Source organism: Gopherus flavomarginatus, chromosome 6 (assembly GCF_025201925.1).
Source record: "Gopherus flavomarginatus isolate rGopFla2 chromosome 6, rGopFla2.mat.asm, whole genome shotgun sequence".
Classification (NCBI taxonomy): Eukaryota; Metazoa; Chordata; order Testudines; family Testudinidae; genus Gopherus; species Gopherus flavomarginatus.
The window spans coordinates 140,468,297-140,485,928 of record NC_066622.1 but is presented as its reverse complement, the minus strand read 5'-3'; the positions used below and the strand labels follow the sequence as shown (position 1 = coordinate 140,485,928).

Sequence of the window (17,632 nt, the reverse complement as noted above, 5' to 3'; positions counted from 1 at the left end):
AGATACACTGGAGGGTAGGCACAGGGTCCAGAGTGACCTAGACAAATTGGAGGATTGGGCCAAAAGAAATCTGATGAGGTTCAACAAGGACAAGTGCAGAGTCCTGCACTTAAGACAGATGAATCCCATGCCTTGCTACAGGCTGGGGACAGACTGGCTAAGCGGCAGTTCTGCGAAAAGGACCTGGGGATTACAGTGAATGAGAAGCTGGATATGAGTCAATGGTGTGCCTTGTTGCCAAGCAGGCTAACGGCATATTGGGCTGTATAAGTAGGAGGATTGTCAGCAGATCAAGGGAAGAGATTATTCCCATCTATTCGGCACTGGTGAGGCCACATCTGGAGTATTGTGGCCAGTTCTGGGCCCCCCTACTACAGAAAAGATGTGGATAAATTGGAGAGAGTCCAGCAGAGGGCAACAAAAATGATTAGGGGGCTGAGGCACATGACTTACGAGGAGAGACTCAGGGAACTGGGCTTATTTAGTCTTCAGAAGAGAAGAGTGGGGGGGGGGGTTGATCGCAGCCTTCAACTACCTGAAGAGGGGTTCCAAAGAGGATGGAGCTCGGCTGTTCTCAGTGGTGGCAGATAAGAGAACAAGGAGCAATGGTCTCAAGTTGCAGAGGGGGAGGTCTAGGTTGGATATTAGGAAAAACTCTCTAGGAGGGTAGTGAAGCACTGGAATGGGTTACTTAAGGAGTGGTGGAATCTCCATCCTTAGACGTTTTTAAGGCCCAGCTTGACAAAGCCCTGGCTGGGATGATTTAGTTGGGGTTGGTCATGCTTAGAGCAGGGGGTTGGACTTGATGACCTCCTGAGGTCTCTTCCAACCCTAATTTTCTAGGATTTTATGATTCAAAGTGTTACCGCAATCACCTTGCACATATGTATGTTAGTTACTTCAGTCAGACATCAGCATTATCATGGTCCCTTAGCCATTGCTTAGCCAAGATGTCTGCATGCAACATGGAAGTGTATCAGGCAGTCAGTCCCTCACACCTCAGCTACTGCTGCCTGGGAGATAGAAGGAGAAGGCTTATTATGAGTGGAATTAAAAAAAACAACCCTTGAGATTGGTAGGTGTGAACTCACCCTTCAATTAACGTAACTGTAAGCATACACCCCACCCAAGACAAAAGATGTATGTGAACCTTCCCAAGAGCTTTTGGCTGAGTATTGTTTTGGGGCGGGGTGGGAAGGGAATACACAGAATCTAAGACCAGACCAGAACCAACTGAGGCTATGTCTACACTACTGACCTTACAGTAGCACAGCTGTACCACGGCAGTTGCACCACTGTAAGGTCTTTTGTGTAGCTGCTCTATGCTGGTGGGAGAAAGCTCATCAGCCAGCACAATTAACCCCCGCCCCCCCCCCCCCCCCTCCAACAAGCAGTGGTAGCTATGTCAGCAGAAGAGGCTATCCCACTGACATAGCGCAGTCAACACTGGCACTTTTGTCAGTGAAACTTATATCGGTCGGGGTGTGGTTTTTTCACACCCCCGACCAACAAAAGTTTTGCCGACAAAAGTGCGTGTGTAGACAAAGCCTGAGAGAGTGACACAGCCTCAAGATGCAGCTGAAAGCATGGTGGCTGACCCAGTAGGAAACCTAGAAGAGAATGCTCTTAGTGCTGTAGGGGAAAAAAAGCCATTTCTTGCTATTTGGTTCTCTCTGCATTCAGAGACACAGAACTTTGTATATTCTTTGTGTAACACCAACAGACCCTGTTCGTCAGCGGGTGGGATTGAACCTGGGACGCTAAATGCATGAGCCTCTACTGCATGAGCTAAAAGCCCCATGGTCCTTATCTTAGGCTGTTGATCAGACTCATTAATCTCTCTCTAAGTGGTCTCGGTGCCATTAGATGGGACAGAACACCACACCTAGGAGGTGTGTGGGATACATCTGTAATAAACAAAACTGCATCAAAGATATACCTGCCTATCACCAATTTCTGCTCCCAGGTCCCAGACTTTGACTAGCTGCTTGGGTTGAAAAGGGGCAAAAATACATTACAGCAGTCTGGCATCAGCACTGCCCTGGGCCTTTCACCACTGCTTTGCAAAGGTATCTGTATGCAGCACTGAAGAGCATCAGGAAGCTGGGCCCTCACAACTTACCTGGTGCTGCCTGGAAGACAGAAGGAGAAGGCAGCCCTTGAGTCCTCCAGATCACAGCCAAGGTTACAGTCAGTATCACAGCAGCAGTTTATGTCACAGGATGCAGAATGCAGGTTGCAGATACAGGTGGGCAAACAGGCTAAGAAAAGAGAAAGACACACCAGATCAAGGGGAGAGGTGACCCCAGACCCTATCATCTAGGTGATGTGGGGGGAAAGCTGGTTTGGGGGAGAGGGCACCCTCGGGACTGCCCTGTAAGGGGTAGGTGAGAGAGACCAGCCAGTGGGAGATTCAAGAGAGAGAGGCTGATATGGAAAAGGACCCTGGGTATTGCCCTAAAGGGGATGAGGGGGAGAGACAAGCCAAGTCAAGCAGGGGAACCCAAGGACTATCCTGCAGGGGATGGGCAGGGGAAGAGAGGCTGTGTCAGCAGAGAGGGAGCCCCAGGCACTATACTCCAGGGAAGTGGTCAGGAGACAGCCCAGGTCAGGGTGAGAGGGGACCTTGAGCACTTTACTGCTGGGAATGGGTGGAGAGACAGGCTGGGTCCAGATCAGTGACAGGTCACAGGGGACCCTGGGCACTGCCTTGCAAGGCATGGGGCAGGGAGCAATAAGGTGACCAAATGTCCTTATTTTATAGGGACACTCCCGATTTTGGGATCTTTTTCTTATATAGGCTCCCATTACCCCTCACCCCCTGTCCTGATTTTTCGCATTTGCTGCCTGGTCACCCTAGGGAGGAAACAGGCTGGGCCGGGGTTGGGGGTGGGTGTGGGGGTGGGAGGTCTCACTCTGGGCCTGGGCAATGCCCGGCAGGGGATGAGCGAGAAGGGACTATGGGCGCCTCCTCACCTTCGGGAGCGGATGAGTCTCCCTGGACGACTGGAACCGTGCTGGCCTCCGGCTTCGCGGAGCTGCCTCCCTCTGGGCTGGGGCTTTCGGGGCCCGAACTCCCCCCCGGAGTCGTGCCGAGGCTACCAGGGTCGGTGGCAGGGCCGGGGCCGATCCCCGCGGTCGGGCTGGGAGTCCCGGCGCCGATCCCCGCGGTCTGGCTGGGGGTCCCGGAGCCGATCCCCGCGGTCGGGCTGGGGGTCCCGGCGCCGATCCCCGCGGTCGGGCTGGGGGGACCAGGGCCGATCCCCGCGGTCGGGCTGGGGGTCCCGGCGCCGATCCCCGCGGTCGGGCTGGGGGGACCAGGGCCGATCCCCGCGGTCGGGCTGGGGGTCCCGGCGCCGATCCCCGCGGTCGGGCTGGGGGTCCCGGAGCCGATCCCTGCGGTCGGGCTGGGGGACCCGGCGCCGATCCCCGCGGTCGGGCTGGGGGGGCCAGGGCCGATCCCCGCGGTCGGGCTGGGGGACCCGGGGCTGCCCCCCGCGGTCGGGCTGGAGGTCCCAGCCCCCCACCGCGGCTGCAGCAATAGCAGGAGCGGGAGCAGCAGCCGCTTCGGGCCCATAGCATCAACCCGTTGCCAGGGAACCGATACACTAACGTCTGGCGTCAGGTCGTACGCGATCTGGTCTCGCGATGAACTTTAGCGCAGGCGCGTGTCGAAGCCACCCCTCCCCCCCCGCACAGTGTGTACGTCAATCTCCTCGGCCCGCCCTCAAGCGCCATAGTCGCGGTCGCCGACGGTTTGTGTGGGCTGGGCCTGGACGCGAGCAGTGGGGTTCGGGCGGGCCCCAGGGCAGTAGGGGGCCCTATCCGTTTCCACACCGTCACCCACAGAGCTCGCCCCTCGTGGGCTGACCCAGCTCCGGGCGCTCCCGCCGAGCTCCCCGCCCTGCCCGGGGTGTGCAGCAGCGCTTGCTCCACAGAGCTGTGCTCCGAGCCGGGAGCCGGGTGTACCATCGCCCTGCGGCTTCGTCCCTAGTGAAGCTGGTCCACGTTCCCCAGTGCCTCCCTCCTGCCGCAGGGGTTGTGCAGTCTCCTGTTCTGGGAAGTGTGTGCGTGTCATGATAACACCAGTGGTGCGATGCACCAGTGCCGAAGACACAGTCATGAGAACAGTTGTGTGGGGTCAGGGCAATGGTCCATCTAGCCCAGTAGCCCGTTTCTGTTAGCAGCCAGTGCCAGAGGCTTCCGAGCAAATGAACAGAACAGGCTGTCCCCTCTCATCCAGTCCAAACATCTAGCAATGAGGGTCTTAGAGACACCTGGAACGTGGGGTTGCGTCTCTGCCAACTGAAGGATTTAGCCATCCTCCATGAATTTATCTCGTTCTTTTTTTAATCCTGTTATATGTTCGGCCTTCACAACATTCCCCTGGCAACAAGATCCATAGGTTGGTTGACTGTGCCTTGTGTGAAGAAGTACTTCCTTATGCTTGTTTTAAACTTGTTGCCTATTAATTTAATTGGGTGACGCTGGTTCGTGTGTTATGTGAAGGGGTAAATAACACTTCCTTTTTCACTTTCTCCACACCAGTCATGATTTTATAGAGCTCGATCATAAGAACGGCCATAGTAGGTCAAACAAAAGGTCCATCTAGCCCAGTATACTGTCTTCCAACAGTGGCCAATGCCAGGTGCCCCAGAGGGAATGAACAGAACAGGTAATCATCAAGTGCTCCATCCCCTGTCGTCCATTCTCAGCTTCTGGCAAACACAGGCTAGGGACACCATCCCTGCCCATTCTGGCTAATTGCCATTGATGGACCTATCTTCTATGAATGTATCTTGTTCTTTTTCATAGAATCATAGAATATCGGGGTTGAAAGGGACCTCAGGAGGACATCTAGTTCAACCCCCTGCTCAAAGCAGGACCAATCCCCAACTAAATCATCCCAGCCAGAGCTTTGTGAAGCCTGACCTTAAAAACCTGTACAAAAGGAGATTCCACCACCTCCCTAGTTAACCCATTCCAATGCTTCACCACGCTCCTAGTGAAAAAGGTTTTCCTAATATCCAACCTAAACCTCCCCAATTGCAACTTGAGACCATTACTCCTTGTTCTGTCATCTGCTACCACTGAGAACAGTCTAGATACATCCTCTTTGGAACCCCCTTTTAGGTAGTTGAAAGCAGCTATCCAATTCCCCCACATTCTTCTCTTCTGCAGACTAAACAATCCGAGTTCCCTCGGCCTCTCCTCGTAGGTCATGTGCTCCAGCCCCCTAATAATTTTTGTTGCCTGCTGCTGGACTCTTTCCAATTTTTCCACATCCTTCCTGTAGTGTGCGGCCCAAAACTGGACACATTGCTCCAGATGAGGCCTCACCAATGTCGAATAGAGGGGAATGATCACGTCCCTTGATCTGCTGGTAATGCCCCTACTTACATGGCCCAAAATGCTGTTAGCCTTCTTGGCAACAAGGGCACACTGTTGACTCATATCCAGCCTCTCATCCACTGTAACCCCTACGTCCTTTTCTGCAGAACTGCTGCCTAGCCATTCGGCCCCTAGTCTGTAGCAGTGCATGGGATTCTTCCATCCTAAGTGCAGGACTCTGCACTTGTCCTTGCTGAACCTCATCAGATTTCTTTTGGCTCAATCCTCTAATTTGTCCAGGTCCCTCTGTATCCTATCCCTACCTTGCAGCGTATCTACCACTCGTCCCAGTTTAGTGTCATCTGCAGGCTTGCTGAGGGTGCAGTCCTCGACATCCTCCAGATCATTAATGAAGATATTGAATAAAACCGGCCCCAGGACCGACCCTTGGGGCACTCCACTTGATACTGGCTGCTAACTAGACATGGAGACATTGATCACTGCCCGGTGAGCCGAACGATCTAGTCAGCTTTCTGTCCACCTTATAGTCCATTCATCCAGCCCATACCTCTTCAACCTGCCAGCAAGAATATTGTGGGAGACTGTATTAAAACCTTTGCTAAAGTCAAGAATAACACACCCACTGCTTTCCCCTCATCCACAGAGCCAGTTATCTCATCATAGAAGGCAATTAGGTTAGTCAGGTATGACTTGCCCTTGGTGAATCCATGCTGACTGTTCCCGATCACTTTCCTCTCTTCTAAGTGCTTTAGAATTGATTCCTTGAAGACCTGCCCCATGATTTTTCCAGGGACTGATGTGAGGCTGACTGGCTTGTAATTCCCTAGATCATCCTCCTTCCCTTTTTTAAAGATGGGCAGTACATTAGCCTTTTTCCAGTTATCCGGGACCTCCCCCAATCACCATGAGTTTTCAAAGATAATGTCCAATGGCTCTGCAGTCACATCCGCCAACTCCTTCAGCACCCTCGGATGCAGCGCATCCGGCCCCATGGACTTGTGCTCGTCCAGCTTTTCTAAATACTCCTGAACCACTTCTTTCTCCACTGGGGTCTGGTCATCTCCTCTCCATGCTGTGTTGCCTTGTGCAGCAGTCTGGGAGCTGACCTTGTTTGGCAGAGGCAAAAAAAAGCATTGAGTACATTAGCTTTTTCCACATCGTCTGTCAGTAGGTTGCCTCTCTCATTCAGTAAGGGGCCCACACTTTCCTTGACTTTTTTCTTGTTGCTAACTTACCTGAAGAAACCCTTCTTGTTACTCATAACATCTCTTGCTAGCTGCAACTCCAAGTGTGATTTGGCCTTCCTGATTTCACTCCTGCATGCCTGAGCAATATTTTTATGCTCCTCCCTGGTCATTTGTCCAAGCTTCCACTTCTTTTGTGTTTAAGATCAGCAAGGATTTCACTGTTAAACAAGCTGATCGCCTGCCATATTTACTATTCTTTCTACACATCAGGATGGTTTGTTCCTGCAACCTCAATAAGGATTCTTTAAAATACAGCCAGCACTTCTGGACTCCTTTCCCCCTCATGTTATTCTCCCAGGGGATCGTGCCCATCAGTTCCCTGAGGGAGTCAGAGTCTGCTTTTCTGAAATCATGGCTCCATATTCTGCTGCTCTCCATTCTTCCTTGTGTCAGGTCCTGAACTTGAACATCTCATGGTCACTGCCTCCCATGTTCTCATCCACTTTTGTTTCCCCTACTAATTCTTCCCTGTTTGTGAGCAGCAGGTCAAGAAGAGCTCTGCCCGTAGTTGATACCTCCAGTGCTTGCACCAGGAAATTGACCCCTACACTTTCCAAAAACTTCCTGGATTGTCTGTGTTGCTCTCCCAGCAGATATCGGGGTGATTAAAGTCTCCCATAAGAACCAGGGCCTGCAATCTAGTAACTTCTGTTAGTTGCCAGAAGAAAGCCTCGTCCATCTCATCCCCCTGGGCTGGTAGTCTATAGCAGAATCCCACCACGACATCACCCTTGTTACTCACACTTTTAAACTTAATCCAGAGACTCTCAGGTTTTTCTGCAGTTTCATACCAGAGCTCTGAGCAGTCATACTGCTCTTATATACAATGCAGTTCCCCAACCTTTTCTGCCCTGTCTGTCCTTCCTGAACAGTTTATATCCATCCATGACAGTACTCCAGTCATGTGAGTTATCCCACCAAGTCTCTGTTATTCCAATCATGTCATAATTCCTGGACTGTGCTAGGACTTCCAGTTCTTCCTGCTTGTTTCCCAGGCTTCGAACCCTGTTATAGTCTTGGCCTTCCCAACATCCTCTGGCAAATAGTTCCACAGGTTGACTGTACGTTATGTAAAGAAATACTTCCTTTTGTTTGTTTTAAAACTGCTGCCTATTAATTTCATTTGGTGGCCCCTATTTCTTGTGTTACAAGAGAGTAAATAACATTTCCTTATTTACTTTCTCCACACCAATTGCGATTTTATAGACTTCTATCATATCCCCCCTTAGTCATCTCTTTTCTAAGATGAAAAGTCCCAGTTTTATTAATCTCTCCTCATATGGCAGCCGTTCCATACCCCTAGTAATTTTTGTTGCCCCTTTCTGAACTTTTTCCAATTCCTATGTATCTTTTTTGAGATGCGGTGACCACATTTGCACGAAGTAGTCAAGATGTGGGCGAACCATGGATTTATATAGAGGCAATATGATATTTTCTGTCTTATCACCTATCCTTTTCTTAATGATTCCCAACATTCTGTTTGCTTTTTGACTGCTGTTGCACACTGAGTGGATGTTTTCAGAGAGCTATCCATGATGACTCCAAGATCCCTTTCTTGAATGATAACAGCTAATTTAGATCCCAACATTTTATATCTATAGTTGGGATTCTGTTTTTCAATGCATTACTTTGCATTTATCAACATTAAATTTCATCTGCCATTTTGTTGCCCAGTCACCAGTTTTGAGAGATCCTGTTGTAGCTCTTCTCAGTCTGCCTGGGACTTAACTATCTTGGGTGCTAGCTGGTGACTCTTGCCCACATGCTCAGGGTTTAGCTGATCGCCATATTTGGGGTCGGGAAGGAATTTTCCTCCAGGGCGGATTGGCAGGTGCCCTGGAGGTTTTTCGCCTTCCCCTGCAGCGTGGGGCACGGGTCGCTTGCTGGTGGTGTCTCTGCAGCTTGAGGTCTTCAAACCATTTATGAGGATTTCAATAACTCGGTTCTGGGATAGGGGTTGTTATAAAATTGGATGGGTGGAGTTCTGTGGCCTGCCTTGTGCAGGAGGTCAGACTAGATGATCAGATTGGTCCCTTCTGACCTATGAGTCTATGAGTCTATGAGTCTATCTTGAGTAGTTTTGTATCATCTGGATCATCATTTTTATCATCCCCCTTAGTCATCATTTTTCTAAAGTGAGCAATCCCAATCTTATTAATCTCTCACATGGAAATTGTTCTATGCCCCTTATCTATTGTGTTGCCTTTCTTTGTACTTTTTCCAATTCTAAGATAGCTTTTTTGGGGGAAACCAGAACAGCATGCAGTGTTCAAGGTGTGGGCATACCATGCATTTACATAGTGGCATTATAATAGTTTCTGTGTTATCATCAATTCCTTTCCTGATGGCCCCTAACATTCTTAGCTTTTTTGACTGCTGTTGCATACTGAGCGGATGTTTTCAGAGAACTATCCTCAATGACTCCAAGATCTCTTTCTTGAGTGGTAACAGTCAGGGCCAGATTAACTTTTTATGGGCCCGGCACCAAGCATATTTGTGGGCCTCACTGGGGAATGAAGGTGCCAGGGGCAAGAGCACAGTGGGCAGTGTGGCTTTGATTTAAATCATGATTTAAATCACTAGTCAAGAAGACTCGATTTCATCATGGTTTTCTACATAAAAGTGCATTCTTGTTGGTTGTTATAACCTTTAATACATATTCTTCATAATTCAGAGATAGATGTTGGTTTCATTTTTAGAAGATACAGATGAGTTTTACAACTATATCAGAAAATAAATGATTGTTTGGTTATTTCATTTACCAAAAGTAATTGAAGCAGATATTTATGAGGTCATTGAGAGGTGAACTATCTCCAGTTCAATAGGTTAATCATTAATATTTGGAGGATTTTCTTGCCATGCTGTATTAGGAGGAGGAGATCACCAGAGAGAGAGACTTTTAAATTGTTTTATTTAACTAAAGCAGCATCAAGTATTCTGGAGTTTTTTCTTCAACAGCAAACATAACATTTTAACAAAAGCGCATATGTCCCTCGCTTCTCACATTTGTCTCCAGACTTCTTCTCTTTGTCCAGATCTATTCCGCTCCCAGTAATCTTCTATTCATTGAACTTTTTGAAACTTTTCACTTTTAGAGAGAGGTAAGGGATTGACTCTGTGTACACAAATTTGCAGAGGGACAATAGCGTTGAGGTCTGTTATTTCTCACCTCTATATATTATTTATTTATTTAAAAACATTTTTGCTATTAACATTTTGCTATTACCTCTGGACACAAATCCACAGTTTGAGAACTGCAAAACTAAGCATCTCTGATGGTATCTTCTAGACTGATCACTGAGTCCCATTGGGTAGATAGAAAGATTAACCTAACTAATCTATACAGAAGCCTGTGGAACCCCATAAGACTGAGTCCCTAATCCATGAACTGTTAGAATTCATTTACAAAACTTTTCTTAAACATTACATAATATATTGTCTCAGACTATAGAAAAAGAATTTCTAATCCCTATTCCATGATAGATATAATGTATCTTAATTAAAACTATCTTTAGATAGGTTTTTCCTCAAAAAGGATTTTATCAAAAAAATCCAATTTAAATAAAATAATTGATTTTTATCCACCGTGATGGTGGGGCATGGTGGTGGTGGGGGATTGATCCCCAGCTGGAGCGAGGCAGGGGCCAAGGACAAGAGCACAGCGGGGCATGAGGTGGTGGGGGATTGGTGTCCAGCTGGACTGAGGCAGGAGCCAGGGGCAAGATGAGCACAATGGGGCATGGGGGTAGGATTAGTCCCTGCTTACTGGAGCAAGGCAGGGGCTGAGGGCAAAAGCACAGCGGGGCAGGAGCTATGGTTGTTCCCTGGGGCAAGGGAGGGGCTGGAGATAAACTGCAAGCACAGCAAGGCAGGGGAGGGGGTAAACAGGATCCTCCCCCCCCGCCCCTGCCTGAATAGAGCAAGTACCTACCTTCTCCCTGGTTCTAGCCCATTCTCTTCATCTCTCTCTGCACTGAGCTGCCCCTCCTCCAGTGTGATGAATTGGGAATGTTCTTAATGTTTTCTCTGAATACAGTAAAAGCAGCAAAGAATCCTGTGGCACCTTATAGACTAACAGAGGTTTTGGAGCATGAGCTTTCGTGGGTGAACACCCACTTCGTCAGATGCATATAGTGGAAATTTCCAGGGGCAGGTATATATATGCAGGCAAGCTAGAGATAATGAGGTAGTTCAATCAGGGAGGATGAGGCCCTGTTCTAGTAGTTGAGGTGTGAAAACCAAGGGAGGAGAAACTGGTTTTGTAATTGGCATAATTGAATACAGTGTGGATGCCTCAGTTTCCCCTGTGCATTTCTTAAGTATCTAGGTGTTGGGATAAGGGTGTGTGATTGTTGCAGAGCCCTAGGCAGGTGTGATGCTATCTGCACAGAAAATGGCTGACAGGGGTGCAGGGTCTGTCTAGGAATTGGGGTAAGGGAGGGGGCTCAAGGTTGGGGCAGGAGGTTGGAGTGTGGAGTGCTTCCCTGGGTCAATTCCTGTTTGGTGTGAGGGGTGCAGGTGGGAATGTCGGGGGGTGGGGTGCAGGAGTTCCCATTTGGTGCTCAGGGTGGGTGGGCTGTTGGGGGGTGCAGGAGTCAGGGCTGGGGTCATGGGTGTGTGTGAGGGAGGTACAGGAGTCAGGGCAGAGGGCTGGAGGTGTGGGCTGGAGTTGTGGGGGTGCTTCCAGCCCCCGGCTCTGAGTGGCTTACGGCAGGGGGCTGGAGGGGGTTTGCCCCGATTCCACACCCTTCCCCAAGGCCCCGCCCATCCTTTTCTCTGCCTCCTCCCCCGAGCAGTGAGCGTGCTGCTGCCCAGCTCCTCCCCCTCCCTCATGCCAGCAGACAGCTGTTCAGCAGCAGGGGAAGTGCTTGGAGGGGGAGCGGCGAGAACATGGCATGCTCTGGGGAAGAGGTGGGGGAGAGGGGAGCTTGGCTGCCAGTGGAGCCTGCCCTGCTGCAGCAGGAGCCCGCAGAACCAAGCTTCTGCCCGCTGTCCCCTCAGGAGAGAGCAGAGGGGCAAAGAAGAGTGGGCTGGGCCGGGGCCCCTTTGGAGCATGGGCCTGACACCAGTGGCACCATGGTAAACCCTGTTCTGGTAACAGCTAATTTAGACCCCATCATTTTGTATGTAAATTTGGGACTATGTTTTCCAGTGTGCATTGCTTTGCACTTGTCAGCATTGAATTTCATCAACCTTTTCGGTGCAGTCATCCAGTTTTGTGAGATCTCTTTGTAACTCTTCATAGTCAGCTTTAGACTCAACTATCTTGAGTAATTCTGTATCATCTGTAAATTTTGCGACCTCTCTGTTTACCATTTTTTCCAGATCATTTATGTATCTGTTGAACAGCACTGGTCCCAGTATAGATCCTTGGGGACCCCACTATTTACCTCTTTCTATTGTGAAAGCTGACCATTCATTCCTAACCTTTGTTTCCTGTCTTTTAACCACTTACTGATCCATGAGAGGACCTTCCCCCCTTAATCTGTGGCTGAATAATTTGCTTTAAGAGTCTTTGGTGAGGGACCAGTCAAAGGCTTTCTGAAAGTCCAAGTATATCCACTGGATCACCCACCTTATTGTTCTTGATTCTGCTGGTCATAGTTTCCTCCTTGTGTGCCATAGCTTCCCTTATCAGTTTTCTACAATTCCTATGGGCTATATATATAAAATTAATAGCTACCTTCACCTCCCCTCTATACCACAGCATTTTTTTTAACCAGTACAGCTTTCTTCTTCACGTGTGGCTTTTGAGGCACCTAGTATGGTGTTCTTAAATGATTCCTAATTATCGTTCACATTTTTCTGATTAAGTTCTTCCTCCTGGTATATGATTTGGCTCATAATGGTTTTCAGTTTTGTGAACTAGGCACTGGTAAAGTACCAAGTATGTATATTACCAGTCTAGATTTTATTCTGTTTGCACATTGTAAACGTGATCAAGTCATTATCACTTGTACCTAAGCTGCCACTAATGTTTAGGTCCGTAATTAGATTCTCTTTATCTGTTAAGACAAGATTTAATAAATAATTATCTCATGTTGGCTACAACACTTCTTGAGTTAGAAAATTGTCATTTATAATGTTTAGAAATTCCAAGGATATTTTAGTACTGGCAACATGAGATGGCCAGTATATCTCACTCAAATTGAAGTCCCCCATCATCACAGTTTTTTTCCTCCTATACATTATAGATTAGGGTGTAAGGAAGCATAGTACAAGATATTATGCAGTTTCCTAGTGTAGTGTTGATAAATTTTCACCACCAATTAGTAGAATATCAACAGTTACTTCCACCTAATCAGCTCCTTATAGATCTGGGCCATGATAGTTTGATACACTTGAATTGCTGAGATAATCCCAAACTGAAATCACTTAGGCATACTGTATATGTATCAAAATTGAAGTTAAAGGTGCAGAGTTATGACCTTTCCCTAAAAAGAAGGAGGAGTACTTGTCGCACCTTAGAGACTAACAAATTTATTTGAGCATAAGCTTTCATGGGCTAAAACCCACTTTATCGGATGCATGCAGTGGAAAATACAGTAGGAAGATATATATACAAAGAGGACATTGAAAATTGGGTGTTGCCATACTAACTATAACGAGAGTAATCAGTTAAGGTGAGCTATTATCAGCAGGAGAAAAAAAACTTTTGTAGTGCTAATCAGGATGGCCTGTTTCCAACAGTTGACAAGAAGGTATGAGTAACAGTAGAGGGGAAAATAGCATGGGGAAATAGGTTTTACTTTATGTAGTTACCCATCCACTCCCAGTCTTTATTCAAGCCTAATTTAATGATGTCCAGTTTGCAAAGTAATTCCAGTTCTGCATCTGTGACAACCCACTTCTTAGAAGAGTTAAACGCTTGTAAATTGAACCCCAGACAGATGGCTGCTTAAGCATTGATGGAGCTGCAAACTTCTCTAGAAGACATAGTGAAGTACAAGCTTTGCTCAGAGAAAAGTGTAACCCTAATCTCTCCTGTACACACTGCAGAAGCCGTCTACTCCAACTAGCACTAGTACGAGCTGCAGAATCTTCAAAAAGCATTAAAAAGTCATAAATTTAATGTCTTCATGATATTCTTTTTTCAGCAAGAGTCCAAAAAGACTGAACATCTTGGAAAAAATACACTGGGACTGAAGTTCAAATTAGTCAGCCTGTGAGTTTTCCCAGGTTGTTCTCATGAGTGATCCTTGGCTGTTGTCTTAAAATTACTGCAACCATTATTACTGGCTTTGAAAAGTATCTACCGAGATGGGACAGATCTAAGTAGTGAGGCTGGTGGACTACTTTTGTTACTAAGAGCAGCAAAGAATCCTGTGGCACCTTATAGACTAACAGATGTTTTGGAGCATGAGCTTTCGTGGGTGAATACCCACTTCTTCAGATGCATGTGGTGGAAATATCCAGGGGCAGGTATATATATGCTTGCAAGCAAGCTAGAGATAACGAGGTCAGTTCAATCAGGGAGGATGAGGCCCTGTTCTAGTAGTTGAGGTGTGAAAACCAAGAGAGGAGAAACTGGTTCTGTAGTTGGCAAGCCATTCACAGTCTTTGTTCAATCCTGAGCTGATGGTGTCAAATTTGCAGATGAACTGAAGCTCAGCAGTTTCTCTTTGAAGTCTGGTCCTGAAGTTTTTTTGCTGCAGGATGGCCACCTTAAGGTCTGCTATAGTGTGGCCAGGGAGGTTGAAGTGCTCTCCTACAGGTTTTTGTATATTGCCATTCCTAATGTCTGATTTGTGTCCATTTATCCTTTTCCGTAGAGACTGTCCAGTTTGGCCGATGTACATAGCAGAGGGGCATTGCTGGCATATGATGGCGTATATTACATTGGTGGATGTGCTCCAAAACGTCTGTTAGTCTATAAGGTGCCACAGGATTCTTTGCTGCTCTTACAGATCCAGACTAACACGGCTACCCCTCTGATATTTTGTTACTAAGTTCAGAGAAGACTATCGCCATTCTCTCTCTTGTAAGTCTACTGTAGAAACCACTTGGGTCATTAAACAGTGTCATCCAGGCATCTGCTACAACAGTATTAGATCTCTGTCCAGTCAGAGAAGCTACGTTTGGATCAGTCAGAGAGATATCAGTTGAAAAAGTACTGGAAGAAGCAAAGACTTCAGTCCAGAAGTTGACTAATGAAGGCACTTATATTGAATCCTTAAGTGAAGAAGACAAGAAGGGTTTGTTAAGCCAGCTGAAAAAGTACACAGGCTTGATTCTTACATCTCTAAAACAGTGACTTCTGGATTCTATCAACTTTTACGTAGTTTTTACAGATCCCTGTCCTATAAAACAGTTGAGTGGAGTGAGGCAGTACCTGCAATAAGGCTGCCATATGATCAGGACAGAATAGAGAATTTGAACACAGAGTGAACTATCATATAACGAGTGAATGAAGATTTGACTTCAACTTCTTTTTTTATCATCACTAATGGCTCAACCCTATCTTTGTGCTACGTTTCCTGGGATAAAAGAAATAGGAATTCATCTCTTTCTAGTCCCAGTTACAATAGCTACAGTTGAGCCTTCTTTTTCATCATTGAATACAATTTTGTGTTCTGAAATATGTCACCTTCTGCCTGATCATTTGATTGAACTAATGAGCATATCAATTGAAGGAGTGGAAGTAACGGACACACGAGAAGCCACCAAAGATGAACGCTCTACATTCAAGAAGTTCATTCACATAGTTGTGCAAAAATATAACAAGAAACCAGGAAGGATGAGATATAGTGTTTCATAAAAGGCTTGAGTAACCAACTTTAATTTGTGCGATTTTAAAACATGAGTTAAATCTAATAAAATGGTCATGAAACATTTTTCTTTTTTTACTATGGTGCCATAGAGCCCATCTTCACCCTCATGGTCTCACCCCTCATCGGCCCTGACCCTCACTCTGTAAATTTGAACACCCCCGTCTAATTTCATTTCCTGGGGAAAACATAACCTGTATCTTGGTTCTCAATGTTTGTTTCCTGTTATGCCAAACACATTTGGTCAGTTGGCCAAATGTGGTAGCTGCCTTTCTGATGCAAGAATTAAACTAGTCATCTAGAGAGAGATTATGATACAGATGATCCTAGACAGCAGAACTTATGCACAACTTCTACCAGGATGTTAGCTATTGAAGCTTCTGGTGCAGTCAACACACCTTGTGCCATAATCATTTTATATACACTGATGTTTAGTCCAAATTCATCACAAGCTGCTAAGGCAAAGCTGTGCCAAAGTTGCTGGAGCTCCTCTTTACTGTGTGCAATGAGCATTCCATCATCAGCAGAAATAAGTTCTGTTATCAACAGACATCTAACTTTGCCTCTTGTTTGCTTTTATATGTGCAATGTTAAAGAATTTCCCATCTGATCTTGTATGCAGATGTATACCTTCAGTACTAAATGACAAAGCATGACAAAGCAGCAGAGAAAAGAATATACCAAAGAGTCCTGGTGCCAAAATACATCCCTGTTTGAAACCACTGTGGCTGTGAAACTGTCAGATTGATCAACCTCAGATTTGACTGTAGTTTTATGCCATCATGGAAGGCTCAAATCAGACTGAGGAGAACTGGGGGGACAACCAATTCTCTACAACACTAGGAAAACACCCTTTGTGCTGAGCTGGCCAAAAGCCTTTGGGAGATCTTCTACCATAATAAACATGAGTATTAATAGAATAATCCAGGAGGAAAGTGTAAGTTACCCATTGTCAGAGGAGGGAAGATGAACAAAAAGGCAAAGCATGAGAAGATAGCATGTCCTCTCCCTGGAGACAACTGTATGGTAGACTGGATGGTCAGTGACCACATGGAAGGGTAGATGCTCAGTACCACCACATGAGCTCTTGGAGAGGAAGGTTCACTCTGGAGTGAAAAGATGTCAGTTGGGAATAGCAGCACCAAATTGGGGCATTTGGTAAGAACAGCCACTAGGTGTCACAAAACTTGTGTGTATATACATACATGTTGGTGTGTGTAGTTGCTGTTACTGGGCTATCGCTGTGCCAATGGTGGAAGAATTTTCAGGGGCCCCCTAAAGAAGTAAACAAAGAAAGAATTGAGGGGTACCTATGATAATCTTATTCATGGACTGAGAGTGAGCTTTGAATGCAGCAAAAAAGTAAGTTATCAGAAGGGAGAAGAATTAGTTTGGCCATTCTTCAGAAGGAAGTCACATGGACTCCAGGGCCAAGCTAGCAGAAACCAAAATGGCTATCTGTACATATGTACTGAACTTGAAGTTGAAAATGTAAGCGATCTTCCAGCAATCTTTCAAAGGACCAGACAGGATATAACACACTAGTGGGACCACTGGTCTAATTCAGCGTGGCATTTCCTGGCTCTCATAAAATAGGGACAAAGAAGACCATTTTAATTATTTTAAAAGGAACATTTTTTCAGTCTCATAACTCACATGGCTCATGTCCCCACATCTCCACCTCTCCCCTCCCCACACACATGCTTTTCTGAGATATCTTTATGATTGAGATAAAGGATGGACAAGTTCAGCCCAATGAGAGATTTTTTGAAAGTTACAATGGATTAAAAATAGGGTTTAGAACCTTAACTGCTGTGATACTAATCTCAAATTTGACACCACTTCAGGGGATGCTCCTCCCAGATAACCTGACACTGAATATCAAGAAAGGAGAAAATTATGGCGTTATTTAGAAACAGCCTGAAGGAAGAAATTAAGGAATTAAAATCTATAGCATCACTGTGGAGTCTATTAAAATCTAGTCAGAGTCCTACAAAGGATAAGTGCCCTGGGGGGAAAAAGCAGGAAGTAAATGCAAGAAAAATAGTATTTGGGAACGATTAGAGTAATTTAAACTAGGTTTAAATGTCAGCCTTATTTTTAGTTCTCCAGTAACTTTGGTTAACAAAATTGGTTTGACTTGAAGAATGCAGAAAATATCTCCTTTGCCAGGGATAGTCAATTCTTTTTGTCTCAAGGTCCAAATTTCTTGGTCAAGGTATAGTCAAGGTCCAGACTCCAGAGAAAATAATAGAAAAATCCGTA

General features: G+C 46.3%; 2 protein-coding genes across 2 annotated transcripts in view; both read right to left on the bottom strand.

The window, feature by feature from the left end:
* Window positions 1–3,199, bottom strand: part of TCTN3 (tectonic family member 3) — a gene marked incomplete at its 5' end in the record, with an annotated part of 100,548 nt that extends 97,349 nt beyond the window's left edge. The window contains 2 exons of the mRNA XM_050960784.1: window positions 2,123–2,261; window positions 2,977–3,199. Of these exons, the coding sequence (XP_050816741.1) occupies window positions 2,123–2,261; window positions 2,977–3,199 (362 nt within the window). The remainder of the gene's footprint in view (window positions 1–2,122; window positions 2,262–2,976) is intronic.
* The window catches only part of ABCC2 (ATP binding cassette subfamily C member 2), a 529,482-nt gene that overhangs the window by 246,961 nt on the left and 264,889 nt on the right, over window positions 1–17,632 (bottom strand). The window lies entirely within an intron of this gene.